This window comes from Hyperolius riggenbachi, chromosome 2, assembly GCF_040937935.1.
Source record: "Hyperolius riggenbachi isolate aHypRig1 chromosome 2, aHypRig1.pri, whole genome shotgun sequence".
Taxonomy (NCBI): domain Eukaryota; kingdom Metazoa; phylum Chordata; class Amphibia; order Anura; family Hyperoliidae; genus Hyperolius; species Hyperolius riggenbachi.
Window position 1 is genome coordinate 318,472,841 of NC_090647.1, and position 19,633 is coordinate 318,492,473.

General features: G+C 43.1%; 1 protein-coding gene across 2 annotated transcripts in view; it reads right to left on the reverse strand.

Moving 5' to 3' along the window:
- Window positions 1-232: 232 nt before the first annotated feature.
- The window catches only part of MYO19 (myosin XIX), a 93,876-nt gene continuing 74,475 nt past the window's right edge, over window positions 233-19,633 (reverse strand). The window contains exons 20-24 of one of the 2 annotated variants that reach the window (XM_068269197.1): window positions 17,798-17,946; window positions 8,310-8,439; window positions 8,020-8,105; window positions 4,961-5,296; window positions 233-4,075 (exon numbers count right to left, since the gene is read on the reverse strand). In XM_068269197.1, coding sequence (XP_068125298.1) covers window positions 3,959-4,075; window positions 4,961-5,296; window positions 8,020-8,105; window positions 8,310-8,439; window positions 17,798-17,946 — 818 coding nt within the window. In that variant the 3' untranslated portion in view covers window positions 233-3,958. Of the gene's footprint in view, window positions 4,076-4,960; window positions 5,297-8,019; window positions 8,106-8,309; window positions 8,440-17,797; window positions 17,947-18,072; window positions 18,133-19,633 lie in introns of those variants that run through there. The other variant, XM_068269198.1, reaches the window with a different exon arrangement.

The window sequence follows — 19,633 nt, forward strand, 5'->3', positions numbered from 1 at the left end:
TACAGTGCAGAGACCCCCAAAGCATTGCTAAATTGTACCTACGTAGTGACACAGACACGCTTGGGCTCAATCGGGACCGCACCTTGGAGGTCCCCGTTCTCGAACGGCCAGATAAAAGGAGACTGGGGAAGCCCCTGGAGGATCAAAAGACTTCCATCTCCCTAGGGAAGCATCTTATTTTTCTTTCAGCAAGTCTGTTAAAACATTATTCAAGTTTCAGTACATCATGTAGTAAAAGGAATATTTTGTTGTGTTTAATATTTTATGTTCAAAAATACAAATATATACATTATATCAGTAAGGAAAATAACAATGTTAATATGACAAGTATAGGCAGCATTTCATAGGAGACCACAACCATAATTTAGACTTGTGAGCAAATACTATAAATAAGGATACTTATAAGGGAAATCCAGGTTTCATAAAATCATACTGATAAGGAAATCCATTTATATAGTGTTACATGTGTAGTGTTTTTTTTACAGGCTAATACAAAATGTACACCAAAATATATATTCTGCAGTATTGCCACTCGGATCAGCTAATTTCTGCATATATACATACAGGTCAGTGCATAATTCCAGTTTACACACAGTACGTTGGACAGCAACAAACACTTATAAAATTTTACACAATATATTATCAAACAATTATTGCACAATGATTAAAAACACTAAAATTTAGTGTACACAATAGTGTAAGAAATCCCTAAAAGTGAATTGGTGTAAAACTAGATAAATTGCCCACTAAAGGTAAAGCAGCATTCTAGTCAACTGTACCACATGCTCTGCAGTTTGTGTATAAAAAAAAAACCAAGGCTACAGAGAGCAGTTTCTGTAGTATCCACCTCTGACCACAGCCACCTGCTCATACATATGTCCCTGCATTGGAGCACTGACTGACTTTTTACATCAGGGGACCAACAGAAATCATGACCATGTCTGCCCACTTCACTAAAAGCAAGACATTTTGAATCAGGATGATACCATTTATTGGCTAACTTAGAGATAAATAAAAAGTGAGCTTGGTTCCAGGAAGCAAGTCCAATGAAAGCGTATTAGCTGAAAGCTCACTCTATTTATCTCTAAGTTAGCTAATAAATGGCATCATCCTGATTCAAAACTTCTTGCTTTTACTGATGACTAACAAGGTACAACACTACACTTCACTAAAAGCTAGCCTTTGTTCCAATGTAGAGGCTGGTGGACTGTGGCAGGGGTGTGGCTTTCTAAGTACAGACATGTTGCCAGTCCACCTAACTTCAAGACAGTTTATCATTTAATACAGATTGGTAGACCTGCCCAGCTGACCATCAGTCAAACTCAAATGTAGTTTTACTCCTGTACCAAGATTTATGGACTGCAGAACCTGCTGTGCTCAATTAGAAAAAAAAACCAAGAGTCTGCAGAGGGCTCCAGCAGTGGGGCTTGGTAGAGCTGAATAGAATTCAGCCTTAGAGCCCTTTTACAGTTAATGCGTTGGTATGCGTTAGTGTGCGTTTGAAAGTTTTTTCACAATGCACTGCTATGGAAAAAAAGTGTACTGTTAAAACACGTAAAGTGGGAACTGTGCCACAGGAAAACATGGGGATTACTTTGAAAATCCATTTTCTTTCAGTTTTAATTGAGAGCAACTGTGTAAAAGGGGCCTTACACTTAATGGCCATTTTGTTAAGTTTGACACAGGTTCACTTTTAAGTAAACCAGTATCTCAGTTAAAGGTTGAAACTGCGAACCAGATACATGCAGGTACCTAGAGGTGGCCTCATGTACTGCTCAGAGAACTGGCGGCCTGAATTCGGGCTATGCTAATATGCAAATAATGGTCTTGGTGCACCGTTCGCTATTGGCCATGCATAACAGTGATGGGCCTGTGCAGCAAACTGGGAGTTGGGAGGGGGAACACACCACTTTCCACGAAAATAAACAAAACACATTATACATGTTTCCCAGCATTCTGAGAGGGAACAGTACATGCAGGCATCACTTAGTGTCTACCCTGCCGGGTCTACATGAAAAGGGCGCCGGTAAAAAAGGGCGCCTGGTGGAGCCCATATATATACCAACTTCGGCTACAAAAAAGGCGCCTGGTGTAGCCCATATAAAAACTTCGGCTACAAAAAAACTCCGGGATGTGTTAATTACTATTCCCCCTCCAGGCCACCATGGATAGTGGGGGAATGAAATAATTCGGCTTCCAGCGCTTGTAGCCCATATACAAACTTCGGCTAGAAAAAAACTCCGGGATGTGTTAATTACTATTCCCCCTCCAGGCCGCCATGGATAGTGGGGGAATGAAATAATTCGGCTTACAGTGCTTGTAGCCCATATAAAAACTTAGGCTACAAAAAAAAAAGGCAATAATATGGGCTACAGAGGGGCACCTTACTGTAGCCGAAAAAAATACGGGCTACAAAGGGGAGCCCGCTTGTAGCCGAAAACCTTGTATCCGAAAAAATATGGGCTACAAAGGGGAGCCCGCTTGTAGCCTATATCAAAACTCGGGCGCCCTTTTCTACACCTTGTAGCCCATATTTCCAGAAATAACATTGATGTCTATGGCGGCGCCCTTTTCATACAGGCAGCTCGGGCGCCCTTTTCAACCGATCCCACCCTGCCCACTGGATTAACAATTTAGTTCTCTTAAAGTAACCAGTCACAAAAGGGCATTTATATTAAACTCTTCTCTGAAACTGCTTTGGCAGTAAAGCTTTACTCGCCTGTGAAGGCCGTTTCCCTGTTATTTACAGTGCAACTCCAGTTACCCGCGTTAAATAAGCTTTGCGTGGGAAGAACAATAGCATTTCAGAAGACACCTTTTAATGTGGGCCCTAATTACTGTACATATCGGAGCTGAGCAGCTTTAGCATAGTGAATTGGGTTCCTGCCCCACCCACTCAGCCATGCTGACTAAGCTCTACTGTGTGGCTGCCTATTCAGCTATCATTCCATTCAGAAAACGGCACGGTGATTATTTAAGCCAAATTTGAAGTGGATTTATCAGGTACTCGTTAAAATAAATGTACATTTTAGTGCTTAAAAAGTTTTCACCCATTATAATGTAAATTGCGAATTTTGGTTGCCTGTGCATTTTATCTTTTCATGTCACCTTAGGGGCCTTAACAGAAGCATTGTGTTACTGCACAAATCTTCACCAGCCATATTATCCAGTGTAGAACCCTTATCCTACCATATCTTACTAGGGGTGATAATGTAGGCCAGTGTTACTCGTCTGAACTATGAAGAATTTCCCCTTTCTCCATACATTTCCCATATTTCAACACTGGCACAATATTGACATGAGAGGTATCCCCAAATAATGGCAAATTAAAATAACATAAGTTATGTGTGAAGAAGTGACAAGGGGCCTTATACACTAACTAGTATTACCGGTACTGCTGCAGCAGTGTACTGCTCGTTACGCTATTAGCACAACCCACGTTACTCTAGTAACACGAGCACTGCTACAGTAATGCTCATTACCGTAGCAACGCTGGCGGTACTAGAGTACCGGTGGTCACGCTAGTTGCATAATTCGCAGTACATTGTTGCAGAGTACTGGTAATATCGACATGCGCCGTCTCCGCACAGAAATGTTACTGCTAGTTAGTGCATCAGGCCCAAGGTTCATGCATGGGTCAGTCTGTACCCAAACTTTGCAATTGGTGTGTCTTTTTAATTTTAAAATCAGTACCAGGCTACAAAAGCATCACAGAGGCAGTTTCTGAATGAGCAGAACTGAAGTTGAGCAGAACTGAAGTTAAACAGAACAAAGTCCTCCATTATAACTAAAAATGATATTTCACATGCAGGACGAAGAACTGCATGAGAGGTAAAACTCTGTATTACAACAATTTACAGTACATAACAGTCAGATTTCTAAAAATACCCTTTTGTGACAAGTTCTCTGTAACAGAGAAAGGTTTACTGCATATTTTTCCAGTATGTCCTTGTGTTCATCATTTCATTCTCTCCAACAAAATCTCATTAAATCCGGATACACCACAGTTGATCGCTTCTGGACATATGTTAGCAAAATGCAGCGGTGACCTCTTGCAGTGGAACCTCACGGCTCTCTAAGGAAAGACAGGAGTAAGGGAATCAGAGGCAGCTCTATAGAAGATGTGTTATAAGCTAGTGCAGGTTACATACATGTCCTCCAACAGGCACGGCTCCCAATGTATAAAATGCTGCTGAATAGTACACATCTTATCTTATCCATTTCAACTTTATAGTATATTATTATTGATTGTACAGTGCCATGGGATATGTTGTGGCTTTATAAAAGTAAGCAACAAACATTAAGTACAAAATAATACAGATAATGGAATACACCAACGTACAATATACAGAATTGGTACAAAATGCAGATTTGGTAATTACAGTGACAAAAGTAACATTCATTCACAGTTAATGGGACCTGACCACTCAGTTGACATCACTGGGCCGAGGCTGGGGGGGGAGGGGAGGGAGAGAGGATATGATGTCATATGGCGGGTTGGGCAAGAACAAACTGTCATTTGGCCGAGTTGATCCACCTAATAGATCACTGGCTGGGCAGCGGTCATGGTTCAGAGGCTGCTGATAGTAATTATTGGCCACCTCAGCCAACTTTGAGACTGAAAGTGATAGACCGTGGCTGCTAAGTCTGTTTTTATCACTCTCAATCTCACGCTACATGGTATGTATTTTATAATGTGACCCGTAAAGCAGAAAAACTAATTCTAATAAATTTCTTAGGGCGGTCTTCACAACACAAAGGTTGGTAGAGGTTTCAGATATCCAGCTGATTAGATAGGGATTCAATGAGATAGTGATCTGAGAGAAAACTATCTGTTGGCCACATCAACCAGTGTATGGCCAGCTTTACACTTGTGCTCAGCAGAACACTTCACCTTCTGGATCTTCAGAGTACACAATCAACCAAAGCACTTCTGCAAATAAGAGTAGAGTGTTGTTACCTGAGGTAGTGCACGGATGGAAGTTATGCCCTGTTCTGATCGATTTGCTTCTACCTTATAGCCATTATTTCTGCTAAGGATGTTCAGGCAAGCTAAGAGGTACAGATTCCTGTTGAACCCATCTGCCATTACTGTCTTCCTGATGGGTGGAGCACGAGACAAGGCAAAACCAAGAATCCAGGACTGAACCACCTCGTTGGTGATCGGGGTGTTGTCTTCTGTGGAATCTGTTCTTGAAGAATTAAGAACTTTAATTGGAGATTCTGGTAATGACTGCAGACCTTCTATCTCTGAAGAGTCATCCAGCTCCATAGCAGCCAGTGCTTCCATCTTTTCCTAAATAAACACAAAATACAATTATTTTTTTCTATCTGGAAATGTTGCAATAATGTACGGCTGCTGCAGTAAACACTACTAAAAGAGTGCTTTTACACTGACTTGAAGTGCTGCATTGTAATGTACACAGTTTTGCGTACCTCATCAGTGAGATGATACACCTGATTTGTAACAACAAATAATGTGCAGTGGGTTTGCTAGAAACACACATATTGACAAGCACAATGTTAAAGGACACCTGAAGTGAGAAGGATATAGATGCCTCCACATTTATTTCCTGTTAAACATTACCAGATGCCTGGCATCCTGATGATCTTTCAGGCATCAGTAGTGTCTGAATCACACACCTGAAACAAGCATGCAGTAAATCCAGCCAGACTTTAGTCAGAGAACCTGATCTCCATGCTTGTTCTTGGTCTATGGCTAAACATATTAGAGGTAGATGATCACAAGGACAACCACAGCGGCGTAGCTACGAAGCTGTGGGCCCTGATGCAAGTTTTACATGGGCCCGCCCCAACCCCCCTCCCCCCAAGCACTCTATACTTAAATGATACAGCCTCTGGCACAAGGGCCCCAGATGCGGTCGTAACCTCTGCACCACCTATTGCTACGCCCCTGGACAACCAGGCAATTTGCATTGTTTAAAAGGAAATAAATATGGTAGCCTCCATATGCTTCTCACTTCAGGTGTCCTTTAAAGTGTTGCAACATTGGCTGGATAGTGTACTGGTTAAGGGCACCGCCTTTGACATGGGAGACCAGGGTTCGAATCCTGGCTAGGGCCAGTACCTATTCAGTGAGGAGTTCAAGGCAAGACTCCCTAACACTGCTGGATGGCCTCTTGACCATGTCCCGGTGGTTGCAGCTCTTGAGTGCTTTGAGTCTGACAGGAGAAAAGCGTTATACAAATGTTCAGATTATTATTATAACATTAAATGTAGTGAAGCGATGAATCCAGCACTATTGAGTATATTTATTAGTTGTACAGTGCATCTCATAATAATGGTACAGGCATAATTAGCAGAAAGTACTCAACATGATGAGCCTCTGGGTTGGAGGATAGCGGTGGGCACCAGAGGGTGCAAGTTTTGGCCTCAAGAAGTAAAGCCCTTGTGAAATGGTCATCAGGCCGTGCACCCTCTGTCACCCACTGCCATCCTCCGATCCTGAGTCTCATCATGATAAGTACTTTCTGCTAATTATGCCTGTACCGTGATCATGTGATTCACTTGCACCTTACAGCTAATAAATATACTCCATAGTGCCGGATCCATCACTTCACTACATTTCATGTTGCAACGCTTTGGTTGCTCTATCCAGAGCACACTGAGTTTACTCTGGGACTGTCACTCACCACCTCCCTGGTTGTCTTTCAGGGCTCATCGCCCAGGTCCAGTCTGTGTGCCTGCCAGTCCTTAGTTCTGTGTCCTTTAAAGTGCACCTGTAAGGAAAAAAACACCCCTAAGGGATACTTCCCTTGGGAGGGGGAAGCCCCTTAATCCTCTTGAGGCTTGCCCTGTCGCCTTTCATCATTCTGTTCCAGAGCTGGGATCACCGATAAACAGCTTGTTGACTTCTCACCCTTACACACCACCAAAGACCTGTTTCGGATCTGGCGGAGAATGCTAATCCCAATAGAGTCTGTGCTACTTCGCAAGCCGCCTTTCAACCAGTGTATGGCCAGCTGGACCCGATTGGGATCGGCTTTTGCTGTGGAAGCTCGAGCATGTCCGTGCTACTGTGCAGGCACAGTGGGGCTATGCTTTGGGGGTCTCATTGCTGGATCAGGCCAGTGGAAAAGGACGGAGGAAGTCTCAGCCCCTGGAGGAACCTTCTGGAGGATACATTTTGCAAGTTTAAAGCATACGTGTATATAACAACCCCAACTTTCTCCATAATAAGAGAATTATAATGCATTACTGATTTTAGCCAGCCTCTGTAAAGACACAAGAACAGATCAGCTGTCATTTAAAAACACTTCCCCCCTCCATAGCAGCTTCTGCATTATGTATACTGCACATCAGTTCTGATATCCTAGAATGAAATCTGTATTCACCTGATATGAGTTCTATCATGCTCCAGGCTATCTTCCTCCTGGGCACAGACAGGAATAGGAATAAGAAGTGATATGCAGGGAGCGTATTGATTAGTCCTGAATAACATAATATATCTATGTGAGTGCACCTTTCACGCAGAAATTGGCAGCATGCAGATATATTAGAGCTGGTGTACAGTATATACTGCATACAGGCTGAAGGGGAGGAGAAGAATATGTAAACAGGTAGCCAGATCGTCCATAAATCAGCCATATATTATGATTGCATTATTAATCAGGATACAATTTAGAACAGATTTGTTAAATATGCTAAAAGTACACTTCTCATTCACTCTACTGCACAAGTAGCAACTTTCAGCAAGGAGTTAATCAAATCTCTCTCTCTTTTTTTTTTTTTTTATGAAATTGACAAATAGCCCTGTGTATGGGGTTATAGGTCCACCTGTGAATGCCAAGCACAGCTTACTGAAGGGCTGATGCACCCAGAAACCACTAGCAGACAAGGGGGGTGGTAGCACTAATTGGTTTGGATTTAGCTGCATGTCTCATGTGTCTCAGGGTTATATCAGCAGATGCACAAACACAAACATGCTGCATCCATTAAACAGATGCAGATAATGCTTATGGTATAATACCGAAGTGATATTCTCAAATCACACATTACCTTCCATTTCTTCCATGCTCTCTTGATGACTGCTGCCGCCTGGTGCATCCTTTGAATATGCTTCCTTAAAAGCCAGCCCCTGACAGCTGGAAAATAATGAACACAAATGAGGACACACATTTCACTTATCTGGACAGAGGAAGACACACAGTCAGGACAAGAAATAATATCTCTGTGTATAAAGATACCTTGCAAGTAAACAAATGCAGCTTGTAAAAAACACAGACATACAATGTCAGTACAATCACTCCCAGAAACACACAGACATCGCTTCAGCATCATCACGCTACCTGCTTGGATAACTGTGGCAGCCTGCCTTTGTCTGGCGAGCTTTCTCTGTCTGTATCTCCTCCAGCAGCACTGAATACAGAATGCTCTCTGGGAAAAGGCCTGTTCCCTCTGCTTCTCAAGCTCATCTATCTATTAAATATTGAAAAGAAATTAACATTACATGCAAAGCCAGTGTGTGATAGAAATGATCAAGTGCAAGAAACCAAGCAAGGATGATAATAAAGGTAAAGCTAAATGCAGATCGGACATAAAATTGTACTAAAGCAATTACCGGTAATCGCTACAATTGGGGGGTAAATCAGTAGTATATTTATATACAGCCAGATGCCCAAGCTGTTTTTTACATTTTATTAACAAGATGAAAAAGGCATCAAAGGTTCAGATATTTGTTGTACCTTTTGTGGTCAAATCAGAGGGCTTAAAAAAACCCATTGAGGCTGTCAATCAATTCCTAGTGTAAGATCAGAAAATGTTTGAACTGGTTGGAAAAAAAAAATGCCCCGCTAAATCAGTAGAAGTTTACAGCAACACAACCTTGTGAATTTGAAGCAATCGTTTATTATTATGCATATATAAAGCGCTAACATCTTCCACAGCACATTCCAGAATCATGGTACGGACTGTCCTCAGAGGAACTCAATCTAATCCCAACTATAGTCCTAGCCTAATGTCCTTTCCATAATCAAAATTAAAGCGGACCTAAACTCAGAACTTCTTCTCTGCTCTAAAAGATACCCATCAGCATAATAACCTTTAAATAAAAACATTTCTTTGTTACAGCTGATACAAATCCTGCAATAAATCTGGAGTGTGTCTACTTCCTGCTTCCATGGAAGCAGACATAGGATTAACATCCTGTGTTTACAAATTAGCAGCTTTGCTGTGGCAGAGGAGATTCCTGAGCTGACACAGCTGAATGATCAAATTACAGTGGTGATTTGTCACAGATTAGGGGGAATTAGGCTAAACGCCCTAAATACATACAGGGTGCATTCCTCTATGTTTTACTTCTGTCCTGTGCAAGAGTTCAGGTCCACTTTAACTGGAGGAAACCCACACAAACATGGGTGGACATTCCAACTCCATGCAGATCGTGTCCTGGGTAAAGGAAGGTGTGCAAAAGAATAATTCTTGTGGAAGTACACCACTGGCATATCTATTATTATGCTTTGGGTTGTACTGGACTCAATGTGTTATGGGTAGGTGCATGGATATGGCGGCATGCTTATGCTTGTTTGCTTCCTTTGTCTACTTATACGTCAATCATCACCATTTCCGACTTAGCACGGTCAAATGTTACAGGGCCCGCTTCAAAATTTCATTTTCAGACTAAATTATCTGTAGCCATTTAAAAAAAAAAACCCCCAAAAAACAACATGCTTTAAAGTGGAAATATTAGTTAAAATTAAACTTCCTCTTCATAAAGACAAAATAAAACTTTTTTTCCCCCAAAAGCAAATAGATAAAAATGCTGTATGTTGGGGCGGAGCCTGGACGCGCTACTGAGAGGACGCATGCAGGACTAGCTCCGTCTAACTAGGCCTTACCGAGCACCCTTACCTCACGGAAACCCCCTCTCTCTTACTATAGGGAAGCAGAGAAGCCCCAGTGTACCTCTGTGATGGGCCCCAAGAAGAACGGAGCCGATGCGGACCCCGGAATCCCAGATATGTTCACTCGGAGGAACAAGACGGGGAACTCACAAGATGGCGCCCGCCCGCTTGGCGATGCAGCACAGCCTCAGAACAAGGCCTCCCCCGCCCCAGGCACGGCGACTAAAGCAGACCTGAAACAGCTTTATCAAGATATCGAAAAACTGGTAAAGACATCCAACACCAGTGTGGTCAAAGAGATCAGAGGGGAGATCTCAGCGCTAGGTGAGAGGCTGCATGAGCTAGAGGAGGAGGTGGACGAGGTTAAGGCCTTCTGCACGCAGACAGAACAAGACCTTGCCGAGATACGCACAGATGTACAGGCCCTAAAAGATGGCCAGGAAGACCAGGAGAACAGAGACAGGAGAAACAATCTCAGGGTAAGAGGGGTTCCGGAGGCGATCGAAGAACTAACTCCCTACCTTGAATCCCTCTTCGCCTCCTTGTTGCCCGATCTCCCGCCCGCTGAACTACGTATGGATCGAGCTCACAGAGCTCTCAGAGCTAAGCCGAGAGATGATGAGCCACCGCGTGATATCATTCTGCGGTTCCATTATTATAGCACACGTGAAGCACTATTGTATCACTCACGCAACTCACCAGACCTCGCCTTCGGAGACGACCGCATCACTTTTTTCCCTGATCTCTCCCAGATCACCTTGAGGAGAAGAAAAGAGATGAAACCCCTAACTACTTTGTTAGTGCGCAACAAGATCAAGTACAGATGGGGATTCCCGTTTAAACTCATCGTGCTACATAACGGCCGGCAGCTTGTGGTCTACGGCCCGCATATGATCCAGGACACGCTAGACAAGCTAGGTATCGAGTCCCCGGAGAGCCAGTCTTCACCTGCAACCACTCCTCAAGGTCGGGTGGCCTCTCCTCGGGTCGCTTGGACAAAGGTGAGATCCAGGAAATCTGTACGTAATGTGAACCAGCATGATCGCCTTGCTAATACTGAATACTGAACTAAGACTATGCTATCATCTGTATTTGTTTTTCTCCACCTCGGCCTGTTGACGAAGAGAGACAATAGCCTGTCTGCCTTGCGTATTACTGCAACAAGGCCTGAGTCGGATCTAAGGCCTGCGCCACTCGGATTTGGCACCTAAGGCATACCGACCCCCACGAAAGCTGCAAATACCACTCACGCAGCTAATTGAAAGTTTATTAGGGAAGCCAAAGATATGGCTCCCTACCTTGCCAAGTTCCCCATGGCAGAGTTATTGTTTTTATGTTATTCTTTTATGTTCTGTTATCCTATGTCTACTTGGTTACAGGTTATAGTCGCAGTACAAGCGTACAAGCAGCAAAATGTGCTATTCAACTGGTATCCAGTCTGCATTATTATTATCCTTATAGAGATGTTATTAATGTCTAACCCTATGATGTCATTGATATACGAGAGCATGGCTACCTTACATTTAATATGAGTCAGTTCCCAACGATGGGTCCCCCCTTGGACCCTCCTGCCAATACGGTTCCTAAGGATCTTAAAATTGTTACACACAATGTTAAGGGCCTGAATGCACCCCAAAAGAGAAGAATGGTGAGCAATTTCTATAAAAGTCAGAACACAGACATACTTTGTCTCCAGGAGACCCACTTTAAAAAGGGCTCCGAACCAAAATTTTGGCATAAAGCTTATCCCCATACCTATTATGCCTCAGCCCCATCCAAAAAATGTGGGGTGGCCGTGCTCTTTAAGAAAAATGCCACTCTGGATGTGTCTAAAATAATCAGAGACCCTGAGGGAAGGTTTCTCATAGTAATAGCTTCAATCTCTAGATTGATATATACAATTGTAAGCATATATGCTCCCTCTGAAGGGCTGAAACGTTTTTTAAATACTCTGGCCTCCAAGATTGCATTGCATAGAGAGGGTAAACTCCTCTTGGCTGGAGATTTCAATACAACCTTGGACACCCCTCCTGAGAATTCGCCTATGCGGAGACCCCCCAGTAAAGCTCTTATATCTTTTTTGCAGGAGGTCAATGTATGGGATGCCTGGCGGGCTTCACACCCGGGAGAGAGAGGGCACTCCTTCTATTCCCACCCACATGGCACGTACTCCAGAATTGATTTTATCTTTATGGACGCAACTCTCTTAGAAAGATCTAACACAATCGACATGTCAGAAATATCTTGGTCTGACCATGCCTCAGTTAGTGCCCTCATATCCATACGGGGTCCTCCCACACATTTCCAGTGGAGGCTAAATGAATCCTTACTAAAGGAACGTGAAGTGCAAGCAGAGGTCGGTGAATCCCTCAAGCGATATCTTTTACATAATTCCCCAAATGACACTTCCAGGAATATACATTGGGCAGCATTGAAGGCCACAGTTAGAGGGACTCTAATCAAAATTTCCTCCCAGAGAAAGAGAGCTAATGAACTTAAAACCAAAAAACTCCAAACTCAAATTAGGGATCTTGAAAAATTACATGCTGACTCTGGGGGACAGGATGCTCTGGACCAACTTCTGTCATTAAGGCAAGAACTTCACGCTATTCTTTTTAAGAGAGCAGAACGTTCTTTAAGACTTACAAACCAAAAGTTTTATGATAAAGCTAATAAGCCCGACACCCTGTTAGCGCGCAAACTATCACAGAGATTGGCCCAAAACAGAATACACCCTATCAGAGACCAGCAAGGGAAGAAGACTTATGACCCCTCCCATATAATAGATCTTTTCTCACAGTATTATACAAGCTTATATGATGGCACTACGACAGACAAATCCAGGATGACAGCCCGCTCTATCCTCCAATACCTAGATAAAATCCAAATACCCTCCTTTCCCCAAGAGGATATATCTAAATTAAATGCCCCTATCTCACCTAAAGAGCTCGAGCTCACCATCTCCTCGCTGAAAAACGGTAAAGCTTCTGGACCTGACGGCTATACAGCTTTGTTTTATAAAACATTTAAATCGCAACTAGTACCAGTACTAACCTCCCTCTTCAACAAACTGTTGCTAGGAGAGGAGGACTTATTGCCAGAGTTCTTGCAGGCGTCAGTAGTAGTTATCCCCAAACCAGGTAGAGATAGTGCCGAGATCTCAAACTATCGCCCAATCTCTTTAATAAACTCGGATATTAAATTATTTTCAAAAATATTGGCCGACAGACTAAATAGCTTACTACCAAAGGTCATTCACCCAGACCAAACGGGATTTATAATGGGGCGACAAACTACAGATAACGTTAGAAGAATGGTGAGCACAATAGAGGTTATGAACCATGCTAGAGGGCCTTCTCTGCTTCTATCATTGGACGCAGAGAAGGCCTTCGATAGGGTTGATTGGAGATATCTACGCTTGGTTTTACAGAAATTTGGGATAGCAGGGGAATTCCTCAATGGGGTACGCAGCTTGTATACACATCCAACGGCATCGGTATGTAATATGGGGTTGCGCTCCAAGCCCTTTCCAATCATGAATGGTACTAGGCAGGGGTGCCCTCTCTCTCCTCTTCTCTTTGCCCTGTGCATTGAACCTTTGGCTTTATTGGTAAGAGGTGACACTAATATCAGGGGGGTGAGGATTGGAGAGGAGGAATTCAAAATCGCTCTGTTTGCGGATGATACAGTGTTCACCCTCTCCAGCCCTCACACCTCACTGCCGGCCTTATTTCAGCTTATAGATGTGTTTTGTTCTGTATCTGGCTTTAAAATCAATCGCACTAAATCAGAAGCAATGACGTTTGGACTAACACAACTGCAACAGGAAGCTCTGGCCACCTCCTTCAAATTTAAGATCCAAAATAAAGGTTTGAAATATCTTGGGGTTATCCTAACGCCCTCTATTACGCAACTCTATACGGCCAACTACACTCCCATCATCATTAAACTTCACTCCCTACTGAATGAGTGGAATCACTATAATATTTCACTGACTGGCCGTATAAACGCCCTCAAGATGACTGCTCTACCAAAGATCCTCTATCTTTTTCGAGCCCTCCCTATCAGGATATCTCCTTCAGATATCAAAAAACTACAGTCACACTTTCTGAGATTTTTATGGGCGGGCAAAGTACCTAGAATAAGTTATCTACATTTAGCTAGAGGAAAAAATCAGGGTGGCCTGGGAGCTCCTATGCTACTTAAATACTTTTATGCCTCTAGGTTAGCCCAACTTGCACAATGGTCAGCCCCCAGGGCTACAATTAGATGGGTAGATTTGGAGGCAGCTATAATCCATCCTTTCCCCTTATCATCCCTACTTTGGACCAAACGCCCTTTTTTGAATAAATCAGGGCCTATAACGGTAATTCTAGAATCCCTATCTATTTGGAGAAGACAACAATCTAGTCTTGGGCTCCTACATAAAAGATCTTTAGACGAATCTATCCTTTTAAATCGGGACTTCCCACCGGGTCTGGAAACCCAACCGTGGATAAACTGGCTGAAGTCGGGACCCTTTACACTCAAGGATATAGCCCCTGACGGTACTATAACCCCATGGGAGGAAATTCAGGTCAAATTTAAGTTACAGACACCAGACTTCTTTAGGTATCTGCAGCTTAGGCACTTTGTCCAGAGTTGCGTAGTAGAGGGCCTCGAGACCCTATCACCCCCTATCGCTAGAGAGTTCCACTCTTATAACCACACTCCCGGTATGATCTCATTATTTTACTATGAAATCTGGTACCGGCAATTGGAAGAGATTTCCCCTGCCATGGTTAAGTGGCAGGAGAGGCTTCAGAAGGTGTGGTCCCTGGACGACTGGGAAATTATCTGTCTAGATATCGCTAAATCCTCCAGGAATAGTCTAGTTCGGGAAAGAGGATACAAAATTCTTTATGACTGGTATAGATCCCCGGCACTACTCTTCAAAAGGGGTCTTTCCCCCACAGATGTCTGTTTTAGAGGTTGCGCACAGCAGGCAGACCATGTACACTGTTGGTGGCTCTGTGGAATAGTGCAGGATTTTTGGAAATTGTGCTTTCAACTGGCTTCTACAGTTCTGAGCACAGAGGTTACCCCTGACCCATGGGTGGCCCTGTTTGGTCACTCCGACCCTCACTTATCTAAACATAACAATAAATTGCTAGTACACCTCTGTAATGCCACCAAGGCTATTATAGCAAAAGAGTGGAAATCCCCTTCCCTATCAAAAACTGCCCTTATGCACAAAATTAATGAATACTACTGGATGGAGAAGATAACAGCCTCGTTATATGATGAGGAGGATCGGTTTGACAAGATATGGTCGCCCTGGGTGGATAGATTCTTGTAAGAGTTGTGTAAGAACGCCTTATATAAGTAAATTATGGCACTAACTACTTTCTCTCCCCCTGAGGGCCTATGTGAGCATTATTGACCACCGGAACTGGAAATTGTTGGACGTTTTTGGCTCATTTATATATATGCACCATAGCAATCACAGTTATGACAATGACATATAACTACTTGTAGAATGGACTTCACCTATGTAGTTGATAAATGACTGATACCAAAATCAGGAAATGAAAACTTTTGCTTACTGTAACACGTTGTATGTATGAGTTTTTCAATAAAAGTTTATTGTTGAAAAAAAAAATGCTGTATGTTAAGGTACCTGTATGTAGGAGGACAAATGATGCAGAGTGCAGACACAGAAGTGAAAATACAGGGGAGTCTGATATTTTGGTCAGTTTTGGAGACGGGGGATCCTTGCATATTGCTGTGGTTCTTACTACATGCGGAAAGCCAATCAGATCATGTTTAGGTGATCAATTTCACATAGCAATGCAAAGTGAAGGGCTGCAGTTGTCTTTCCTCCTGGGTTATAATACCAGGTCCTACATGTACTACTGCCAAGACCTTCGTCAGTAGCAACACCTTACATAATATTTACCAGCTACAACCTGGCTTTCTTACTGGTAGGTGCAATGACACGTCTTTTTGTAGCTCTAGCAGGTCTGATATAAAAAACATTTTATATATTTATTTTTTTTTAAAATAAGACCTTAAAGTGAACCTGAGATGAAAGAGATCTCAGGTTCTATACTTACCTGGGGCTTCATTAAGCCCCCTTGAGGCTGCTTGGTCCCTCACCACAGGAGCGCAACTCAGCCAGCCTACCGGACTGTACTGCAGGTGGCAGGAGCCACCCGGGGAGATGGCGAGGGATCAAGCGGCCTCAAGTGGGTTTAAGGAAGCCTCAAGTAAGTATGGTAACTGAGATGTCTTTCATCTCAGGTACACTTTAGGCTACGTACAGATGCTGGGTGTGTATTGCCCGAAAATTGCTTGTGATAGTCTTGGGTGAAAATCTAACTTCGGTGAAAATCTCACATCAGTACAGGTGTTCTATGTCATGGTTTATAGATTTGCCATGCCGATATAAAATGGCACTCCAAAAAAGAAATGAAATCAATATTTAGTAGATCCTCCTTTTGCAGAAATGACAGCCTCTAAACATCTACTGTAGGTTCCAATGAGAGTCTGGATTCTGGTTGAAGGTATTTTGGACCATTCCTCTTTACAAAACATCTCTAGTTCATTCAGGTTTGATGGCTTCCCAGCATGGACAGCTCTCTTTAACTCACACCACAGATTTTCAATTATATTCAGGTCTGGGGACTGAGATGGCCATTCCAGAACGTTGTACTTGTTCCTCTGCATGAATGCCTTAGTGGATTTTGAGCAGTGTTTGGGGTTGTTGTCTTGTTGAAAGATCCAGCCCTGGGGCAGCTTCAGCTTTGTCACCGATTCCTGGACATTGGTCTTTAGAATCTGCTGATACTGAGTGGAATCCATGCGTCCCTCAACTTTGACAAGATTCCCAGTCCCTGCACTGGCCACACAGCCCCACAGCATGATGGAATCACCACCATATTTTACTGTAGGTAGCAGGTGTTTGTCTTGGAATATTGTGTTTTTCCTCCATGCATAACGCCCCTTGTTATGCCCAAATAACTCAATTTTAGTTTCATCAGTCCACAGCACCTTATTCCAAAATGAAGCTGGCTTGTCCAAATGTGCTTAAGCATACCTCAAGCGGCTCTGTTTGTGCTGTGGGCGGAGAAAAGGCTTCCTCTGCATCGACTCGCATACAGCATCTCCTTGTGTAAAGTGCGCCGAATGGTTGAACGATGCACAGTGACTCCATCTGTAGCAAGATGATGTTGTAGGTCTTTGGTGCTGGTCTGTGGGTTGACTGACTGTTCTCACCATTCGTCGCATCTGTTTATCCGAGATTTTTCTTGGTCTGCCACTTCAAGCCTTAATTGAACTGAGCCTGTGGTCTTCCATTTCCTCAATATGTTCCTAACTGTGGAAACAGACAGCTGAAATCTCTGAGACCGCTTTCTGTATCCTTTCCCTAAACCATGATGGTGAACAATCTTTATCTTCAGATCATTTGAGAGTTGTTTTGAAACCCCCCATTTTGCTACTCTTCAGAGAAACTTAAAAAAGGAGGGAAACTTGCAATTGACCCCCTTATATACTCTTTCTCATAATTGGTTTCACCTGTGTATGTAGGTCAGGGGTCACTGAGCTTACCAAGCCAATTTGAGTTCCAATAATTAGTTCTAAAGGTTTTGGAATCAATAAAATGACAACAGTGCCGAAATGTATGCACCTGCCTAATTTAGTTTAAACAATTACTGTGCACTTTCTGTAAATCCAATAAACTTCATTTCACTTCTCAAATATCACTGTGGGTGTCTCCTATATGATATATTCAACTGACATTTTCTATCGTAACAACCAACGATTTATACAGGAAAATCATGGCGATCAACAAGGTTGCCCAAACTTTCACATCCCACTGTACCCTGTGAACATAAAAAGAGTCCACTTTAGACAAAAACAAAACAAGTTTAAAGAATAATACGTTTTCTTACCATCAAGTGTGTTAGGAACACTTTTGTTGTACCACAGTGTGCTAGTGTGTTAGCGGATGTAGTGTCTATATTCAGCTTTGGTAAAACAGCCTGTAGAATGTTCTGCGATATATCCTGCAAATCCTCTCTGCTCTCTTCTGTATCAGAGCCTGCAAGACAACCATACAGTCAATAAGGAGTTGGGAGATAGAGGTTTTACATGTAGGTTATGCCAGACTAAGGTGGCGAGTCACAGAAATACATTTCTAGCCTTCACTGAGTACAGCAAACCTTTACCTCTATTTCATGTCATTCAATACATCCTTGATCCAGCCCAGAATCACATAGGATAGCAACTAGTAAGAAGGAAGAAGAAAATGAAAACAGTGAAAGGAAAGTAGCAGAGATACTTATGGCTAGAGAAGACAGGTCATGGGTTGTACTTGAGCTCAGGTTAGCTTAGGTGCTGGAGACAGAGTTAGAACTTAGAATTGTAATGCTTATGATGGCATCAGCATAGGGAAGGAAGAACCACATACACACAACAAGGTCACTGTATTCCCAAGCTACATTGTTCTGAAACTGAAGCTATGTACACACACTAGATTTTTACTGTACATTTGTCAGAGAACACGGTTTGTGGAAAGATTTTTCAGAAATGTATATATAATGTCAGAACAGGGTGTTCCCAGACTCCACTGATTAAGTTGCTTGTGATCGGTCATACTGTATCACTGATGAGCGACCTCTTTTGTTCTTCTACTGTACTCCCTATAGTATGGCACCTCTCACAGGTGCCCCCAACAGAACTAAAAGGAATGATCTTTCAGGTTGGCTGCACATCTAATATTAGCGGTGCAATTTGGTGCCTATGCCACAGTGTGGCAACAGGGTCATATGCATAGCGCTGCCCCTCCCTCCCTCCCTGGCTAGTGACGTACACCCTGCGGAGCAAGAAAGCATCTAGGATTCCAGTTGGTCCGCCGCATGCACCGACAAGCTCAGCAGATTTTGGGTGTGCCAGAACTGGACTGGGGCTACACAGAAAACATCATAAGGCTCCAGAGGCATCACCCTCCCAAGGTAAGTAACCCCAGGGGCAGTTTTTTTCATTAAAGGTTCACTTTAAAATGGACCTGAACTCTGTCACAGTACAGAAAGAAAACAGAGAGAAATGCACCCTGTATGTATTCAGAGAGTTTAACATGTCTAATTCCCCCTCATCTGTGACTAATCACAAGTTGTAATTTGATGTCTCCCATGTGTCACCTGACTGCCACGGCAGATAAGCTCATTTGCAAGCACAGGAGGTTAACAACATGTCTGCTTCCAGGAAAGCAGCAAGCAGAAATCGTGCAAATTTATTACAGGATTTGTATCAGTGGTAACAAAGAAATATGTTTTTGTTTCAAGGTTATTATGCTGTTGCGTATCTTTTAGAGCAGAGAGGAAGTTCTGAGTTCAGAAATGCTTTAAACTTCCTCACTGATTGAAGTAACAACTGTGTAACAGCAATTTCCTGTAGTCAGGCGAGAGCTAGACTTTGGACACAACCATGCTGCCCACTATCCTCTTCACCTGGTAGCTGCCTGGGTTAAGTATCCATGCAATTTCATTACAAGGGCACCAGGAGGGGTTATGGCAGACAGCAGGGGCAGGTGGAGGTGCGGCATGAGGGAGGAGGGGCAGAACATAGGTTTCCAAAATGGCAGCCAACAACGGACCCTACTTCAGCCTCACTGATGGCAGCAACCAGCATTGCTGAGGTGCGAGGTAGGATAGTATGGTGTTTGGTCACCAGTTTACTGCACATTTAGTACCTTAACCAAATGAGAGTAGCTACAGTATATAATAATG